The following is an 18,859-nucleotide window of genomic DNA, read 5'->3' on the forward strand; positions in this document are numbered from 1 at the left end:
GCATTTGTGTGACAGCGAACACAAACTTAACAGTAACGGTATGCACTTGAATGCAGCAGTGCAGTGTGTGTACAGTTTATTTGTTGGTGAATATACGTTTCAACTCCTCAAGACCCAAGACGAGTTCCTGCGTCTTGCTTTGCCAACTGCTAATTAAAGAGAAGGGAGTTAGCAACAACTCTGACCCAGGCTCAGGTTAAGCTATGACGAGGGACTGATTTAATTTGCGGCTCCCTGCAGACGCAAGCGGTCGTGTTTCTGAGCATCAGAGTCCCTTTAGAAAACCTCTCATTTGATTGCAGCGGGGTCGGGTCCGGTGGCAGTCCTCCACATTCACTCTTCACAAAGAGACATTTTCAGTGCGATCTGGATTGTTATTTTGCTGAAGAAGTGAAACGCTCAGATGGCTAAAATCCTGGTGGCATTGCACAATTAGGAGGTATGCCATAATTGACTTGTTTTGAGACCACCGTGACCCCGGTGAAGATCCTAAACTCGGTCAACACTAAATCAAACGAAATGTTGATTGTGACATTGTGGCAGCGAGGAGCATTCTGAGAGAGTAAGAGACAGCGAGTGGTAACCTGGAGTTACAAGTAAAGAGTGGATGTCATTATAACAGAGAAAGTGGAGAGAAATGTATTGATCGGGCATTCATATGCACTGCTGAATTGATTCAACCGAATAATGTGCTGACAACCAATAATGTGGAATGTAAAAAGCCTAAAGACCAGAGCAATTCAATTAAAGGTCGCGGAGAAGGAAATCTGGATATTGCATCTATTTAACAACAAATCTGCAGTACGATTCATTACATTATAATTACAGTACTGACAAACAAAAACTAGGAGGCAAACCCAATGCAAACAAGATGAATCATGTATCCAATGTTATATTATTTACTTTTATGCGCCAAACAAAAAAAAACATGCAAGATATACAATGCGCTTCACGTACTATCAAAATAGTTTGTGGATATTTTCCAGAATAGATTTTCTTACGGGACCATCCTCTTGACCAATCAACACTTTTCCACAACAAAGATGCACCTGCTATCGCTTTAAAGTACAATCACTCGGTTTTGCAGCCCCTATAGGCTTGTTCATGCAATATAAATAACACAGTTGGAAAACTAAATCTCAAACTGTTGCTTTGTCAACAGATACCGTGGATGAAAAACACACAAGGACAGCTGGCAAAGCTGAAATAATTCATCAAAGTACCTCGCTAGAAATCTGAGGGAGCTTTTCCTCCGTTACGTCTGTCTGACACGTAGCTTCTGAGTTTACGGAGCGATGACCGTCGATCGACGTGTCCTTCACGAAGGCTGCACAACAGAGTTTTCAAATTTTTTGCCCTGTGCCTTCGAGACTTTCAATGTACAGCCTTGAGACACACACACACACACACACACACACACACACACAATTGCATCTGGCTCATGCTGAATACATTTCAGGGACTAACTCAGAGCGCAGGGTTTATCCAATAGGATAAGCTTCCCGTGTTGTCGCAGCGATATTCAATGCACTCGAGTAAAAGAGGTCCCACAATGGACAAAAAAACAACAACCCCGATATCTGTCACTAACGCAGGCTTTTAATGCACTGTAAGCAAATCTGCAAGAAAACCATTATAGGAGGTAGAGCCTTTCTCTTATAATGGCAAACCAATACAATGACCTCTGCAGCATATAACTGAAGTAAAGAAGAATTCATCAACTGGAGAGCCACTTCTCCCTGAAAGAACACAACCACCCCCCCCCCCCCCCCCCCCCACCAGTTACAAGCAATGTCCACTCTTTCTGTGAACTGACCTCAACATGGCAGCCCCAGTGTGTCCTCTGGACTGAGTACTCGTCCCTCCACTGCTGGCCCCCTATTTAGTACTGGTGCAATATTCTGCACACTGGGAAGGAACTCCATTAACTTGTTTTCTGCTTCCTCTCCTGTTCTCAACTGCTTTGCATTGCCTCTGTTTGGTACAACACGGAGAAGCAGCATCTCCCCCTGGCCCTCGGCTTCCAGCGGGAAGCGGTTTTCTTTCCACTCAAAAAGAACCTCTCACATCATCATCAGGTGACTATTGTGATTAAAAGTTGTTGGGGCCCATGAGCAGCAGGTTGAGTGTATCACACCCCAGAGGATCCGAGGTCCACCCACCAGAGTCTCACTGAATCCTCTGGGGAAAAGCTGGGGGATGATGTGGGTGCAACAACACAAGTATGTATTCACACTTATTTGTGTTTTGGCACAATGTCTGAATGAGCTGTGGCTGCAACATCCCAAGGGTGCATCCTTGTAAAGTAGGGTGTCCTTTTAATCTTTCCTGTGCAGCATGAATACAGGACAGCACATGTCTGTGGCACACCTGGCCTAGACCAGAGCCACTGCCTTTTCGGTGAGTCCATACACATGTTGAAGCCCATTAGACATGGACTCAGACATCTCCATATGGGGACAAAAAAGGCTAAAAGGCATGGAACTGAGGGAAGCTCCTCACATTGACTTCAACAGGATTTAACTAGATGAAAGGCTACAGGGAGAAAAAAAAGAATCAGAGAGAGACAGAAAGAACTGGAAGAAGGGGAGGGAGAAACCAAAAGAGGAAATAGATGGCAGACAAGCATGAAGATCCACTGGGGCACCACTATAAATGCTCAGGTTTGTATCACCACACAAGTAGTGCTGAAAAATACCAATAAAGACACTCATAGAAAACAGAACGTAGTGTTGGAAATAGGACCAAACGCAATATATTATAATATATATATATATATTTGTTTTACATTCAAAGCTTTTATTGAGGTTTTCGAATGAAGCTTTAAATGTTTGTTGTCATATTTATGATGTCATCACCCAAAAAAAAAAAATGGGTGAAATAGGATTTTGTGTTCTCGCGGTTATATAAATGTAATTTATGGTGCTACTATGCTGCCTAATTCAGACCATGCCACCCTTTGTGTGCAGCAAGCCGGAGAGCAAACAGTAAAAAATAAATTGAAATGATTACATCCATCTTTTTCAGACGTCGTTCACCGTGTGTGCGAGAGAGAAAGACGGTTAAAAGTGGACCAGATTGCACACAATGTTTCTGTTAGTTACTAATTATTATTTGAATGTCGGAGTTATGAATGAAGCTTCAAACTATTCCGTACAGGCCTAGTTGGAAATGCAGCCATAGTGGTGCGTTCCCTGTAGAAGAAGGGATGGGACTTGGAGTTGGCCCGGTCTCAGGAGAGTCACTGCAACAAGGAGGAAAGTGGTTTAAGTGGGACCAAAGGTGAGTTAAAGCAGAGCCACTGAGCTGGAAAGAAGGAAAATTGTATGTAGTTTTGCTTGAGGGCAACGGGGGCTGAAGCACTCGGGGACATGCATAATAATCCCAAAATGCAGCAGCAATTCAGAGAAAAACTAAAGATTACGCACTCATTCACTCACAGGTGAGCTTCGGCATTCCAAATTGAGATCACACGCATGCCAGTGGGAGCTGAAAAGATGTTTCATTATCAACAGCGCCATTATGCAACAGCATTAACACATGCTCATAAACACACCTCCATATCTGCCCGGGAGGCGGGTCACCCAGCTGAACTAATGCTAATGTGCCAATCTGTGCCTCTTTCTCCTGAGAGAGGAGCCTCCCCACTTTGTACGCCTGCTTTGCCCTGAACTGCGCCTGCAGGTAACAACCAAGAACGCCAACATGGACACGTTTACACAGAATCACATGATGTATGGTATATGAATGCACACAAATCAAAATCCCAGTCTGTGATTATCTAAATATGATAATATCAGAAAACGGTGAACAGATGCAGTTTCTACATGACTTTTAAAACTTGCTCTATTTTTATTTTGTTCCTCTTTTCTAACAGCATATTTTTGTTCTTCCTCCACATCATTCTACTTTTTTTTTTTGCACTCACAGGCACACAGAAGCACTGAGCAGAACGTTCTCGCTGCCAACTGCGTCAGTGCAACAAAACGTTATTCGGAGATGGAAAGACTTGATCTACCCTCAAACAGTTCACTCCATGTTGTTGGAATAATGTGGATTCTGTACAAATAAAAAATAAAAAAAAGGACAGAGATGTTGTTGATTGTGAATAGAAACACAAATCTGATAAAAATGATCCCCATTGTCACCCCATAACAGCCAGATTAAGTTGTGGTAGTACTTTTACCAGCACACTTCTGTCTGTGGTTATTAATTGCTTGTATATTTTAGAGATGTTAACATCGCTGGTTTGGATGGACTTAAAATATCTGTGTGATGACCCTGTATCTCAAGATATGATAAATGTGTGCATGATATAGTGGTGAGATTCATACAGACATACATGGGCGTGCGTCATTTACTATAGCCTATAAAAATTATAGAAAAACTGCCTTAAGCCCCGAGAAACACAAGGATGTCGAGTTGGACAAAACATCCATCTGCCACTTTCTTTATGGCAGCGGCACAAGGCAATAACAAGGTTATTTGGCTGCTGGTATTTGCTGCCTGCTCCTGCTTCGTGCCTACAGGTGATGTGAGGGAAATCATAATAAATTCAGCCATTCTGTCAACAGACTGTTTTATACGTGGATATGAAGAAAGTGGAGCTATTTATTTTAGCATGAAAAATAAATATGTCCCCGCTTAAAAAGCCTGGGGCTGATTTCCAAACAGAAACTGAATGGTCTCATACACCAAGCTACATAACATCTCGCCTATTTAACATGCTGGGCTTTATACACTTCTTTTTTTCTCTCAATCATTTCATTTCGACTTCTTTGTTTCCTATGTTGTTCCCACTTCACAATATCCTCACTTCATCTGTTTTCTCTCCCCCTTTCTTGCAAAAATAATGATAATGTTTAAGGTAATAAATGCTGTGAGAGTAGATACTGGAGACATGAATCAAACAAGAAGGAGGAGGCTTTGTCATCTCAAGACTCCGTCTCTGCTATTCAGTGCCGGCAGTACACTCGCATCACTTCCACTCCTCTCAGCACAATGAGCCCGAGACATCAAAGCGAACGTGGAGACTGAGAAAGAGAGAGCGTAAAAGCATCTGAGGAAGAGGGACTGAAAGAAAAGACGGACACCAAAATACCTGGTTTCGTGGAAATGTATGCCGTCATTAGAGCGGGACACATCCTATGCTAACGCCTGCTTGGCCGCTGAATGCACTTTTGTCGTTTCCACAACATATGAAACATTCAGATCTTCAAAGTCACAAGTTACAGTGGCATATTTTCACGTATGCAGTCCAACAGCCGCCACCAAACTCATTTTATGCAGTCCCAATGGAAATGAGCCTCCTCATAAGAATATGCCTTCAAAAAAGGTGGAAGAATAATGATGTGAAATACATGTGAACCAGTCCGTCTGGGACGTTCAAACAGTGAATAGATTCTCAACAAAAGGTACGTCTATTTCAAGGTCTTGTGCACTGATTGCCTTGATATTTAAGGCAAATAAGCAGAACAACTCTCTCTCCATTACTTATTGACACCTGGAAACAATCATTTTTGCCTCATCATATTCCCCCAGCCTGGGGAATGATTTCAAATTCAGTTCATATTTTCTAGTTTAGGAGTGGTAATTGGTGAAATAAAGAAAAAGCTAAATGCAAATGAGCAGCTCTCTCTGTCACACTCTTATTGTGAAATGATTAACATTCCCTCCACAGATCAGAGCAGGTTTCTCAGCTCCCCTGGTTGAAATGCTAATGGTGCCTCCAACCCGGCTTAATGTCAATCCTATTCTACTTTTTCCCCTGTTAGGGAGGAGCTCCCTGTCTCCATTTCCATACACAGCAGCAGGAGGGACAGACAGCCGGCTTACTCCCCCATCTGGATCCAGGGAATCAGCCCAAGACAGAGAGAGAAGGAGGAACAGGCAGTGAGGAGGAGGATCCTCTTGTCCATGCCGAAGTGTGGTTTTTTTATTAGTTTTTGTTTGCTTATGAGAGAGCGGCGTAATGAATGCAGACTTTAAAACCAGATTTTGCTTCCGCAGACTTCCACCTCTTAAGAGGGTTCAATAATAATAATGGATGATGGCCCCATGCCAGGCGAGAGTGACAAGCCATTGTAGTTTTTCTCTCCCCTATTGATCGCATTTCTTTTTCCCACCATATTCATTTATATTTCCCTCCACAGTCCATTGAGTTGTATTCACGTGAGACCAAACAGAATCTACACACAGTGGAAATCGGAGTGAGGCAGTGCATCACCTGCTGGGGTGTTAAGGTTGGTAGATTTTAAACATTCATGGACAAAAAGGTGTGCAACACGAGGTCTGTTCCTGTCGCTGCTGTGCCGTAAATATATGAAGCAGAACTTTTTTTTCAAAAGCTTCCACCTCTAAACACTGAGTCGAAATTGTACGACGGAGCATTGGGTTGAGATGAAATTGAGTTTTCTAGTGGTTTAATAGTGACAGAATATGTATGCAAGAGCAGACTGCATATTTATTCACAGCCTCTCGCTCCCTGGTCTCTGGATGTTTAAATGAAGACAGCTAGCATTATTCTAGTAAGGTTAGAAAAGCAGACATGGGAAGGGAAATGTGAGAGCGGTGAGATGCCACCTCTCTCATAGATTTACAGATTTCTAACTGTGGTTGAACGTGTCAACACACAGGTGAGTAGAAATCTTTTGAAAAACATTTTTGAAAGCATTTCCTGTCAAGTGAAATCAGCACGTGAAAAGAACGGTTTAAAAAAAAAAAACAGGGGGGGCGGAAGACTGAATTGGTATCAAATATCTGTATGACGACCACGCTAACACAGAGGCAACCGGAGATTAGTCCAGGGATGTGGGAGTGACAGCAGCGGGGGAATTAGCGGTGTGATGACTGTCAACACACAATCTGCACTGTGGTATTGTTACAAGGCTCATACTGTTTAGTTTGGAGTTTGAAAAAGCTTCCTGAACATAGAGCAGAATCACTTGTAAAACCCCTCAAGCTGCCACTCATTGAGATTTCCAGAAGCATGCTTTGAGTTACAGTTGCATTCATGTTTGAGTTACATATTAGCCTCTGCTGTGTGTTATTGTGCATGTGTACATGTGGATGCACGTGTGATGACGAGCATCAAAAAGCAGAGCAGCGATTCATGCCTCTGCAACTGAAAATGATGGCACTTAATCTGACAGACTCTCAGTGAAACATGGACATATGCCAAGGTCCCTAGTCTAATGAGCACTGTTGTCTCAGTTACAAAGCGCTAACCAGGCAGACAGGGCTTTATGAATGTGCTCTGACAAGATACATGACTGCAATATTAAAGACTATTCAACAGGTGGCAAAATTGCTTTTTTCTTTTTTTTACTTTTTCTTTTAGGATGTGCTTTAAGATAAGGGAGCTATTTAGGTCGTGTGCTCATTTGTAACAATCAAGAAGCTTTGAGAGAAAAAAGCACTTTTGTGTCATGTTTGTTCCTACCTTAGGGTCGGCAGTCAGCAGCTTGAATGCCTCGTACACCTGCCTCTCCTTGACTCCTCCCCCCAGGTCCAGGAAGTTAGCTGGCTTTCCTCCATGCAGGTCAATGATGTCGCATGTGGCCATGGCCAGACCGGCTCCATTCACTGTCAGAAAGTGTCCCGTCAGTTCAATTGATGTGCAAAAATGTATACTGAAACATAGAGGATAACTAAAAAGACAAATATTTAGCCAAATGGAAGTTGCCTTTTCAGAGAAAGCCTTATGGTATCAGGTGTAACCATTTGATACTTTAAGTGAGAGTTAATGGTACTATAGCCTAATAATGACCTCATGTATTTATTAAGTGTTATCAAGTTAAATCTGACCATTAAGTCCAGGTTAATGTCCAGAAATTACAAAACAAATCCCTGAGAGGAAAGTGTGAGGAAAGTGTGATTTAAAAAAACACTACCTCCACTGAAGGAAAGATGAAATGTAGTGTACGAACACCCAAAAAGAAATCCAGCAGAAAATCATCAACCAAAGAAAAACGTCAAAAAGATGTCACACTTAAAAAGTGAATCGGTTGGAAATCCTCTAAACAGGAATTTTGAATGCCTCAAGTCAAGCAACACAGAGAAAATTTGATTATGACTCAACTCCCGACTTCAGAGGAAAGAGCGTTGATTAAAAGAGGTTCTGCTACACTTTTTTATTTTGCGGCCTGTGTCATCATTTAGCTAACTGCCAGCGCGGGTACCCTGCCGAGTTGCAAGTGCACAAAAAACGTCTAACCTCATTTGCTTTAGTCTAGCTGAACTTGTGTCTTCGCGAGCTCCCCAACCGAGGTCTCAATAAAAGGGAAATTTACATTAACAGCTGCCACTTTGGTGGCTTACGGAGCTCTCAAGGAAGCTGCAGGACCTTAAAAGCTGCTGTTACTTTAAGAGAGGCCGGGAGCTGGGGATTCAGAGGGGAGGTGGGGTGTAGCGCTAACAGACATCTAATGTGTTTATGAGGCTACGGGGTGAGACGCGAGAGCACCTGTTAGTGCTGCTGTACACTGTAAAAAGCTTTGATTTATGACGAGAGAGGGGCCTTTTAATGAGAATGCTAACAATCTGGCTCACTGGAGACTTTCTGGGCGGATTATAACTAATTAGAACGCATTGGTTACGGGAGCATTCCTTCCGGAGTCCTCAGAAAGCTGCCTGTAATGTGGACTGGAGGAAAGCCGAGGCTGCTTTTACTTTGACTAAGTTTCAACTGTGTCCGAGCTTTTCCCTTATTGCGACTTGAGAGACGCCTGATGCCAGGAGAGGTTTGCTTGAGGGAGGATTCCTTTAATGGTGTGTGTGTGTGTGTGTGTGTGTGTGTGTGTGTGTGTGTGTGTGTGTGTGTGTGTGTGTGTGTGTGTGTGTGTGTGTGTTCCAGGGTTTTGTTTCCATACCAAAGCAGGCAATGTTTCCATCCAGCCCGATGTATTTGAGGTCCCACTTGGCTGCCGCCGTCTCGGTGGGGTCGCTCTCAGTCATGTCGTCCATAGCAAACACTGCTTTCTGACGAAACTCGGCATTGTCGTCAAAGCTGATCTTAGCATCAAAGCAAACCACTGGAGGAGATGACAAAGACAGAGTTAGGAATGAAGACACGCAACAGAGGAAGCACAGAACGTGGGAAAAAGGGAGAAGGCAGGCAAAAGGGAAAGGAAAGAGGACTTCAGATGGAAAAAAGCAAACTAATTATCATTTCTAAAACCTGAAATTAATGAAGTGAGGGGTGTCCCCTCGGCGTACTGGTCTTAATGATCTCAGAGGTTGGCCCACTGAGGCATGTGTTTTTGACATTGCCTCTTAGTAAACGGACATTTCCTTTACACTTCAAAGAGAGTACATTTCAAAGAGACCGTGCACACTCATAAAGCCACCTGAAAAATAGCAGGCAAAGAATCTAATGAAATCAGTCGAAGGGATTTTTGTATACACAACAACACTTAAACAGTGACCGTTACTTAAATGAATAGTTTGACATTTTGGAAAAGCTTGCTGATATTAGAAGAACGAGACCACCGTCATCTATCGTCTGTAAATATGCATCTGCAGCCAACAGCGGGTTAGCTTAGCATTAAGACTGAAACCAGGGGCAAACACCAACCCTAGATCAGTTCAAAAGAAAAGAACATAATAATTAGTCCACCAGCCACTTCAACGTTCACTAACTTAGGAATCATATCTTGTATAATCCATGCTAAATCATACATGTAAAACCATATTGCTGTATTACGGGGTTAGGCTCAGTGGGTCTCGTTATTGGTGTGAGGAAATCAAGGTGCCTAAGAAATACTCCAGCACATTACCCCACGTAAAACTGCACCTGTTTTCCCCAGAAATCCAGTCTTTGTGCTAAGCTAAGCTAATGGGCTGCTGGTGCGAGCTTCCATCAAACGGATATAAGAGTGGTATGAATCTATACATAGTCACCTTCCTAAAATAATGACCTTATATAGTCATTTTTTGACTAACATTTTGTTGCCTAAATCATCTCCTCATGATGCTGGCACCCTCTGGTAAAATCGCCTACATCCTCAGTTGAACAGATCATGTGATTCTACCTACCTGACAATGTGCAACTAAGCAAATTCTAAAAAAAATTAAATCAATCATTCAACCATTGAAAATACAACTATTATGTATTATGTCTATTGCTATTTATGTCTCTAAAACCTTCAGCATCAACTTTTCTAATGAGCATGCACATGCAGCTGCACAGGCAGCCAGATCACCCTCATGTAAGAGTGAATAAGTATTATGAAAATATGGGAATTGGCTTTGGGAAACTAAAATAAAATGTGAACATAGACACACAGTCCAAGCAGCAAACACTCTGCTGACATACGGTGTCCTCCTACGACACAATTACTTTTGATTTTGTTTTGAAACATCCATTACCAGTCCATCTACAAAAAAATATTTGGATATTACTAAGAGACAAAACAAGATAAAAATGTTCCACCCTTGAAAAAAATACCTTTCAGCGCTCACACGTGACGTGACCAAATTGAACCCAAAAAAAGAACGAGTTGATTTTAATGTGAAACTTGTCTACAAAGCCGGCCTCAGTCACAGCTTCTTCCTGCTTCTAGATAATACAACTCATACCTCTCAGTGAAAATTCATCGTTTGAAAGGAGTCATTTTATTCATTAATATTCATAAGAAATCATGAAACAACAATCTCCTCTTGTCAATCTTTGATAAAGCATACTTTGAACAAGTATCTGTTTTTGCGGAGACTAAATAACATCAAAGAAGTGATGCATCTTGGGCGTGGTGTAATGCGTCTCGATAGGACGCATCACAGTCGATCTGTGTTCGCCGCCGCCGATACAAGCTTCCTTATTTCTTTGGGAGGAAAACCAAGTTCAGGACAAGTTCAACGAAAGCAGCACCGCATATGCTAGAAAACGCTTCGTGACGACGTATAATGTCTTTCTCATCTGAATGACGAGCGCTTGAAATGTTTACCTGCTATTCTCCACTTGTCATGTTTTGCAATTTAAGTGACAACAAGGGACTGAAATGTGCACGTTTCTCGGATGTTCTTCGGATATTCAAGCATTTTCATTTGTCAGGGAACACTTAAGACAGGGAGCGCGAGAAACACATGCAACAACTATGAAAATGTAACTGAGGCGGGCTTTGACCCCATGATTGGAAGCTCCAACCGAAGCTGTGGCAAATATGGGTCCAAATAGTTTTGCAGACGACACAAGAGAAGCCGGCTAGAGCTCAGAACTGCTGAATCGCCCCGGGACCAAACACACTGTTTAGGCTGCGCTCGACCAGCTGTTCTTAGCGACAATAAAATATATATAAATTGTGTTTAAAAAAATTTGGAAATACAATAGACTCAACTCGTAACAGGCTAGGCTGTGCTGCTCTAAAGAAAGTGACTTGAGGATGACCTTCAACAACACTGAACATCTCTCTCCTACCAGAGTTAGCGTACCCGAGTATTTTTGGTTCAGCTCTGTGTTAATTATCAGAATAAGGGAGACTTGCAACGAGAAGATTCAAGAGAAAAGTATTCCTTTAGGACACAAAGGGGAAGTAAACAACTACACATTTTCGAAGTAGGTTAATTAAATGAACAAATAAAAAAATAAAACAAATTTTCAAACATGTGTAGAAAATAATAAAGTGGTTTCTGGTTTCATAAGCAACAAAACCTTATTATTTAGATGTAGGTGCTTAAGAGGTGGAGTGATTTATTTTATAATGAAAATCAAAACAAATTTCAATTGAAGTCATTTCAATAATGTTCAAGGCCGGACATACAATATGTAAAATTAATTTGAGCATTCAGTTTATAAGACTTTTTTTTTAAATATATTCATAGAGTTTCCCTGACTGGTTACTCTCTGACGACCGCGGAGTAGATGAAGAATGTTGCTGCTGCTGCAATCCCTCATTGGACTTTCTCATTACTAGTCCATGATAGACTGTACGTCTTTAGTTAATTATCAGCAACTAGGACTCATCAACAAACATCAACATGCTATGAATATGGAAATCTCTGCTCCCTGAAGCCATTTGGATTTTTTTATCCAGACAAAGTCACGCTGACAGGAAACTGACGTCAATGTGTTGCAAATACATTTCACATTCTTAAATGCATTCAGACCCGAGGAGATAGACTGCCTGTTTCCCACAGTCAGTGATTAACAGCTAGCGCCATGTTTGTGCAAAAAGGCTCTCTATTCAAAGTGTCAAAATATTGTGGATGTTCAACATGATTTGGGGAACAATTAATGACAGGAAGAAAAGAAGAAAAAAAACGAATGCTGAGGCCAAGTACACACACACACACACACACACACACACACACACACACACACACACACACACACACACACACACACACACACACACACACACACACACACACGGTACCTTGTCCTTCGGGAGTCTCTCCGAGAGGATTGACTTCGACTTGAGTGGCGTCGACTTTCAGGAACAGATCATAGAGCCTCTTAATCTGATCTGCTGCCTGCGAGGACCACATATGACAGTGATTACCTCACGGTTCGGCTCTGAGCAGCAAGGCCCGCCAAGGCCGCTCAGCCTCCCACACAGGCTACATAAAACATGGCAAATCACCTTCAACATCGCGCTGTCTGAGTTCGCATTTGCATATGTATGTCTCTGTGCTGAATTGTAAAATATTTCTTTTTGCTCAAAACGATGTGACAACTGGCAAAAAGGACATAATTACAGCACATGCTAATGTAATTACAGAATATATATATATATATATACAGAATTATAATTCATTTTTTTTGGATTCAACCTGACGTTAACACTTGACAATTAAATAATCTCTCTCAAAAAGACCTGTAATTATCTCTGAATTAAACAGTGTGGCAGCTGACTCGCAGTAACCATGGAAAAACATACTGACAATGCAGAAACGCAACCATTCACTTTTTATTCCTCTCCTTGACCGTTTAAAATCAATGCCTAGTCAGTATCCAGCAAAAAAAAAGAAAAGAAAGAAGGATTGCATACAATATGATGCAAACAAAGCTCAAAACATCCTTGACTCTCAGTAGAAGCAGATCCACTTGGCTGATTTATATGTATTACATGTGCTAAGATTCGGAGCTAATCTGATTTCTCATGCCACGGTGCCTGTGGAAGAGAAAACAAATCAGTTATCTGATGCCAAGAGACAAATGGCATTTAGATGAACTCCATACTCGGTCTGAATGTGAACTCAGAGCGTTTCTGTGCGGTTCTTCCTCGATCTCATTTTCTTCTGAGCGAGATTGATAAAACTTGAGGTGACACGATTTTTTTTTAATTTTGGCTTACTGTTCTCAAAATTATAGTCTGCTCATTGTGATGAGTTTTGACTCTTACTGCATGATTCACTTAAAAAAAAATCATGTTGTATGAAATAATGGTACCACGAGTGATGCCTCAGCCTGGCACAGCGCTGTGCGTCACTGCCAGATACATGACAATAGACCACCTGGCAAGTGAGCCGAGTGTGATGACGCCTCGCAACTTGTCTCTGGAAAACTAATAATAGCCAAAGTTTGGTCTGTTTGTCAATGAGGATGCATCTGTGTGTGTGTGTGTGCAGATTTGTCTGCCTCTTCTTTGCAGCGTGTCATTAAAGCCAGCGTGCCCATTACCTGTCTTTGCAGAGGTCCTTTGAAACCCAAATTAGCTGCCATGCGAAGTGCCTGGTCGTCTCGCACCCCTTCAAATATATCTATGACTTCCTGTAAGATTTGCAGCGAAAGTGGAAGAAAAAGGGTGGGAAACAAATGGAGAAAGGGAGTGAGAGTGAGCAAAAGGGCTCAAACGCTGGCACAAAGCGGATGTTCATATCAAACTGCAGGCATCATGATTAACTAGTGGTTCAAAATACAAATGGTTGAGGGATTTGCCGGTTTACGAAAATAAAATATAAAACTGACAGCTGCCGTTAGCTGGTGTAAACAATTCTGTGTAAACTAGGTGTGGATCTTATCGACCCATCACATGGGTGAGATAAGCGACATCACAGCTGTGTATTGCTTATATGATCTGAGATTGTCGGTGGATATAATGAAGGATGTATATCTCCGCTGGATCTTTCCAATCTGCTCTAACATCTGTTGACAATAGCTAAAGGAAGACATACAACAATAGAAAATCTGTAGTGCTTAAATTGTACATCTGTTAACACCGACAAAGACCTGTTGCCAAGTAGCCAAGTGACTACAGTGGATTATGTTCTGTAAATCTAATTAATAGCTAAATAAAGCACAGAAGGCTGTGTATTTGTTCATGTCAAGCTTCAGTGTATTGCAGCATGTCTGCATCATGTACACATGCAGGCAGGGAAAAGTTTAATTGAATTAGATGAAAATACGAAATGAGCACAGCTTCCATCTGTGGGGCCCACTGGGCAATCGAGCTACGGCGTGATTTAAAGGCAAATAAAACTTGTGTGGATTAAAGAGAAACAACAACTTTGAGCAAGACGGCGAGGTGTTTGAACTCTTTTAAGAGTTCCATTGTGCTAGACGAGATTAGTCCATTTCACAGTCTGCGCTGCTTTTGAGGCAGATACGTTTCAATGTTTTTATTCTTCTCATTCGGTATCGCAGCGATGGGGACGGGCCACAAATCACGTACCTTAAAGATGAGTTCTGGGGAGCTTGCGGCTACCTCCTCGATATCCATACCTCCCTGAGGGCTGCCTACCATGACAGGACCATTACAGGCGCGGTCCATCAGAATGGCAAAGTAGGTCTCCCTGGTGATGTCCAGGGCCTCAGCAACCATCACCTGGATATGGCACAGCAGGAGAGAGAGAGGAGGCTGATGGAGGAATGTAGCGACCAACTTGAGGGTTGCACCAATTTGCCTTTTTTCGTTTTGTCATAATACCAAAACCGATAACTAGGCTTTGGGGCTGATTCTGAGTACTGATGCATGTTTTATGCCTCACTATGTCGAAGTGACTGGGATCATTCTTGTACGTAAGGTAACAAACAAATAAATGATGAAATAAATGAAGAGCTGTGTGAAGGGGGCTGGAATCAGACTGACATCCGATACCTGTATCCGTGCATCTCTGCTGATTGGACTTCATTCTCACATAAAAGGCTACCCAAACAAGAAACACCATTTAACTTTCCTTGACTTTCCCCAAAGTATTTGGCAAACCTTTGCAACCTTAAATTGTACATTACAATGCATGTTTAAACAGAATATATACAGATAACACAATGACACAGGCTAATAAACAGGATCCACATAGCGGCAGAATCTATGAAGCATACCATTGGAATCTCTCGTATGGTGTGACTCAGAGTTTGGAAGATACGAAGAAAGAGGGAGCAAGCGAGAGGCTCATTTGGAAAAGAGAGGGAAAAAAAGAATCAGATGCGTGGTGGTTAATGGGCTGAAGGATTTTCGGATGAAGTGTTTGTTTGAACATGCACAGCCCTTATGTTCTGCTTCCACCCTACCGCACAGCTAATGAGGATGGATAACCTTCTCTCCACTCCGTGTTCACAGACAGCGCCCCTATCTCCTTGTCTAAATGTTGTCCTCTCCAGTCACTCAAACATTCTCTTAAGTTCCCTGTCCTTCGATTTGTCGCCTGCTTCTTCACCCAGACTTAACATTTTCTATTCCCACCACCGATCTTTTTCACCTCAAACCCAGTCTTCTTCAAACCCAGTCTTCTTCAACAGCCATCTTTTACACCCCTGTCGCATCTCTTCTCTCCACATCCCTCCATTAGTACCATGAGAGCAAATCCATGGAGAGGCTGAAGTGCCCCCTTCCTTTGTTCTCTGCTCTGTGGTGCAGTACTGGGTGAGGGTTGACGCAGGTTGACAGCAAAGCTGTCTGTCATCTGACAGACCAGGTTGCGACTACACCGTTATTGTTCTCGATCCTTCACGTCCGTCATGGGCTGCTCCGCCCGTGTCTGTCTTCAGTGCCGCAGGCGAAAGAGGATGTTCTTGGCAGGACAACAAGATGGCCCAATGGAGGTCATGTTCTCTTCTTGCTCACATCCAATTCAACTTTTGCCCAGTTCTAGTTTGTTTAGCTTTTCCTCTGCCTGTGAGAAACAGAGGTAACTCTGAGCTTGTGAGCTTCTTCCACGGGTGCTTTCTATAAAAACGACATGTGTGACACTCCCTTGATTCCACCTAAACTCTGCGATAGGACGAGGAGCATAAGTTAGGTGAAATGGGGCGGGGCAAAGATAGAGAGCGGGAACTACGCACAAGCTAGAGACTGAGAAGGCTTCATCACCTTGAAGTGTCTGTTTTGAGGAGGCACTGCATGCAGCATCCAAGTAGAGAACATTATATTCCTGCTTGTTAGTGGCACATAGAAACAGTTGTTTACCAAACACTTTAAATTCACAGTGGGCCCGGTTCAATTTATGCAATGAGCCATAACACCCAGCCAGTGCAAACCCACAGTAAACAACAGTGGACGGCTCCTATTTAAACCTAGTGGAAAAGAAGCAACTCAAAACTATAGAGCCAGACTACCTTCACATTCATTACTTTCACAGTGCATTGCTGGACTCAAAATGCCTTAAAATGAGGTCAGAAAAAAACTAAACAAGAAGAAAGAGCAAAGTATATCAGTCTTTCCTTCGGTGTACGCAGTGGCTCACCGTTTTCACTTTCACGCCATCTTTCGGTGTCTGCTTAGTGGTCAGGTTGAAACCCAGCATCTTATTGGCCAGTTCACCAACCACGGAAGGGCTGATTGGAAGAAGTATTAAGTCAAAAAATATCCTTTTTCAAACAGACAAGACAACAGGCAATTTATGTTAAAATACAAACACTGAAAAAATATACACTTAGAAAATGAAAGATGAGAAAAGCAGAAAAAGTGTTTCTTTATCTCTAGAGATATGCCTCAGCATATTCTGGGCATTTATGTAACGTTCTGACAAAGCACAGTTTTTGGAACATCAACACATCGCTGTGAATGAACCTCGATTAATACTCTGTTGAGAAGCAGCCCACATGCCGGGGCTGCTTCTGTAAGCCTGCTCTGGTTTTGTAAGTGAATAAAAATAAAGATGGGGTTGTACTCATCCTTTGATAGATGAGAAGAAGGTGAACTGTGCACTCGTGACACTATCTAGGGACGATGAACTTCAGCATATTTCACTCTGAAAAAGTTTCCGGCCATCCTGAACCCTGAAGTAGGGTGACGATGATGCATATCTGGTACAATTGTCATAAATCACTTTTTTGCCTTGAAGGTGGCAGTAAGTGGAAGGTACCTTTACTAAAAAAGATAGCGCTGTTTTAGAACATGAACGCTTGTGGCAGAGGCAAATGCAGTGTCTGAGCAATAAAAAATAAAAATATTTCAAGTTGTTTAGCCTTTTGAAAAACGCACGATTTCAGATAAGCCTTCATTGGAGGAATACACCAGTCACACTTTGTAATTCTAAGATAGAGCAAAATATATCTCCACAGCGGCACAAACCCGAGAGAGGCAAACTCAGTATGGGGTGCAAAACGCTTCTGCTGACCTCAAAATCCCCTTTTCAACATTTAATTGAGGGTAGTTGTTTGAAAACGAGACACTGGTAGAAAGAAAAACTGTTTGTTTGCAGCACAAGTAATCCTGACAAGTGCCAAGGGAACATCTTCAGAGAGCTCTTTGAGCCTCCTCACTCTAGAAGTCGCTGTCGAGGGAGAAAAAACAGGAAACTATCTCCTACAGAAACTCACAGTGTGAAATGTAGATAGGGGCATACTTACTCCGTAGTTAAGTGCACTCCACCTTTAAGGCCACTGTCAAACACACCTTTGCCTCTGCCACCGGCCAGAATCTGAGCTTTCAAGACAATCTCCTTGGCATCTGAAAGACAAAGAGAGAGACAGAGCACTTAAGATGTAGGCTCCGCACCTTAAAGGCCCCCTTGAGTCTGCCTGTTATCTGTCCATCGGATTGAATAAAGCAGGGGGGAGTGAGTGTGATAGGTGATAAGATTAGGGATTATGTGGGGATGGAGAGAGTTTACAGTGTTCAGCACCCATCCACAAATGAAAATAACGTTCTGATGTTAAGCTGCTAGAATGTTTACCATTTAGTTTACAGTGTTGGCAAGTTATCAATGAATATTTTAAATTATAAAAAATAATAATGGAATAGTACAAAAAAACTCAGTCTGCCTCATGCACACCGCATTGCTCCTCGTGCATGACAAGTCAACCAACTTCACTTTCATGAAAATTAAATCTAAGGTTTTGCAAGGAATCCACAGTGTCAGACAGACCAAGCCACACAGACTCTGTCTATGATGAGCGTCTCTGCCCGTCTGTCAGCAGCCGCTCATGGGGACGGCGGCTCGCTAACCTGCCTTCCCCAGGATAAGTGACAGGAGACGTTTATTGGACCAAAATAGTTTTCTTGTGGACTCCATGGGAAGAAATCCTTGTTTGTAGGCCAATGTACAGATTAATGGATGTTGTTTTCTCACCTGTAGTGAAGCAGGCGAGCTCACGGACAGAATGGGAGCCTTCATCAATCAATATAAATATGGTTATTAAAATCAAACTACATATATAGCAGAATATTTGAATGATTTAAGCAGGTGTCTATGCAGATTGCGCTTGTCAGAAGTGTTAAAAAAAAACGCGGGGGGTCTCCGCACCACGCTGCTCAGTGCCGAGTTGCTCACGGCCAGTTAGGACACTTTGATATGGACAAATAACAAAAATAGATATTCAAATAGTTTGAACCAGTGTGTTTAAGAACAAATATTTTAACATCCTTTTTTCAGCCCTGCTGCTACCATTTGTCTATGAACCCTACAACCTACACACAGCACTAGCAAAGCTAAGGGTGTTGGAGATTTTGACAATAGCGCTACAGGAAACGTCAGAGGG

The 18,859-nt window shown here is 42.3% G+C and overlaps 1 protein-coding gene across 1 annotated transcript in view; it reads right to left on the bottom strand.

Annotated features, from left to right (window-relative positions):
- suclg2 (succinate-CoA ligase GDP-forming subunit beta) overlaps positions 1-18,859 on the bottom strand; it is a gene marked incomplete at its 5' end in the record, with an annotated part of 85,802 nt that overhangs the window by 34,779 nt on the left and 32,164 nt on the right. The window contains 7 exon segments of the mRNA XM_079217880.1: positions 7,442-7,584; positions 8,871-9,032; positions 12,372-12,468; positions 13,619-13,708; positions 14,610-14,762; positions 16,621-16,711; positions 17,729-17,828. Of these exon segments, the coding sequence (XP_079074006.1) occupies positions 7,442-7,584; positions 8,871-9,032; positions 12,372-12,468; positions 13,619-13,708; positions 14,610-14,762; positions 16,621-16,711; positions 17,729-17,828 (836 nt within the window).

The sequence above is a fragment of the Taurulus bubalis genome (genome assembly GCF_910589615.1).
Source record: "Taurulus bubalis genome assembly, chromosome: 5".
Lineage (NCBI taxonomy): Eukaryota > Metazoa > Chordata > Actinopteri > Perciformes > Cottidae > Taurulus > Taurulus bubalis.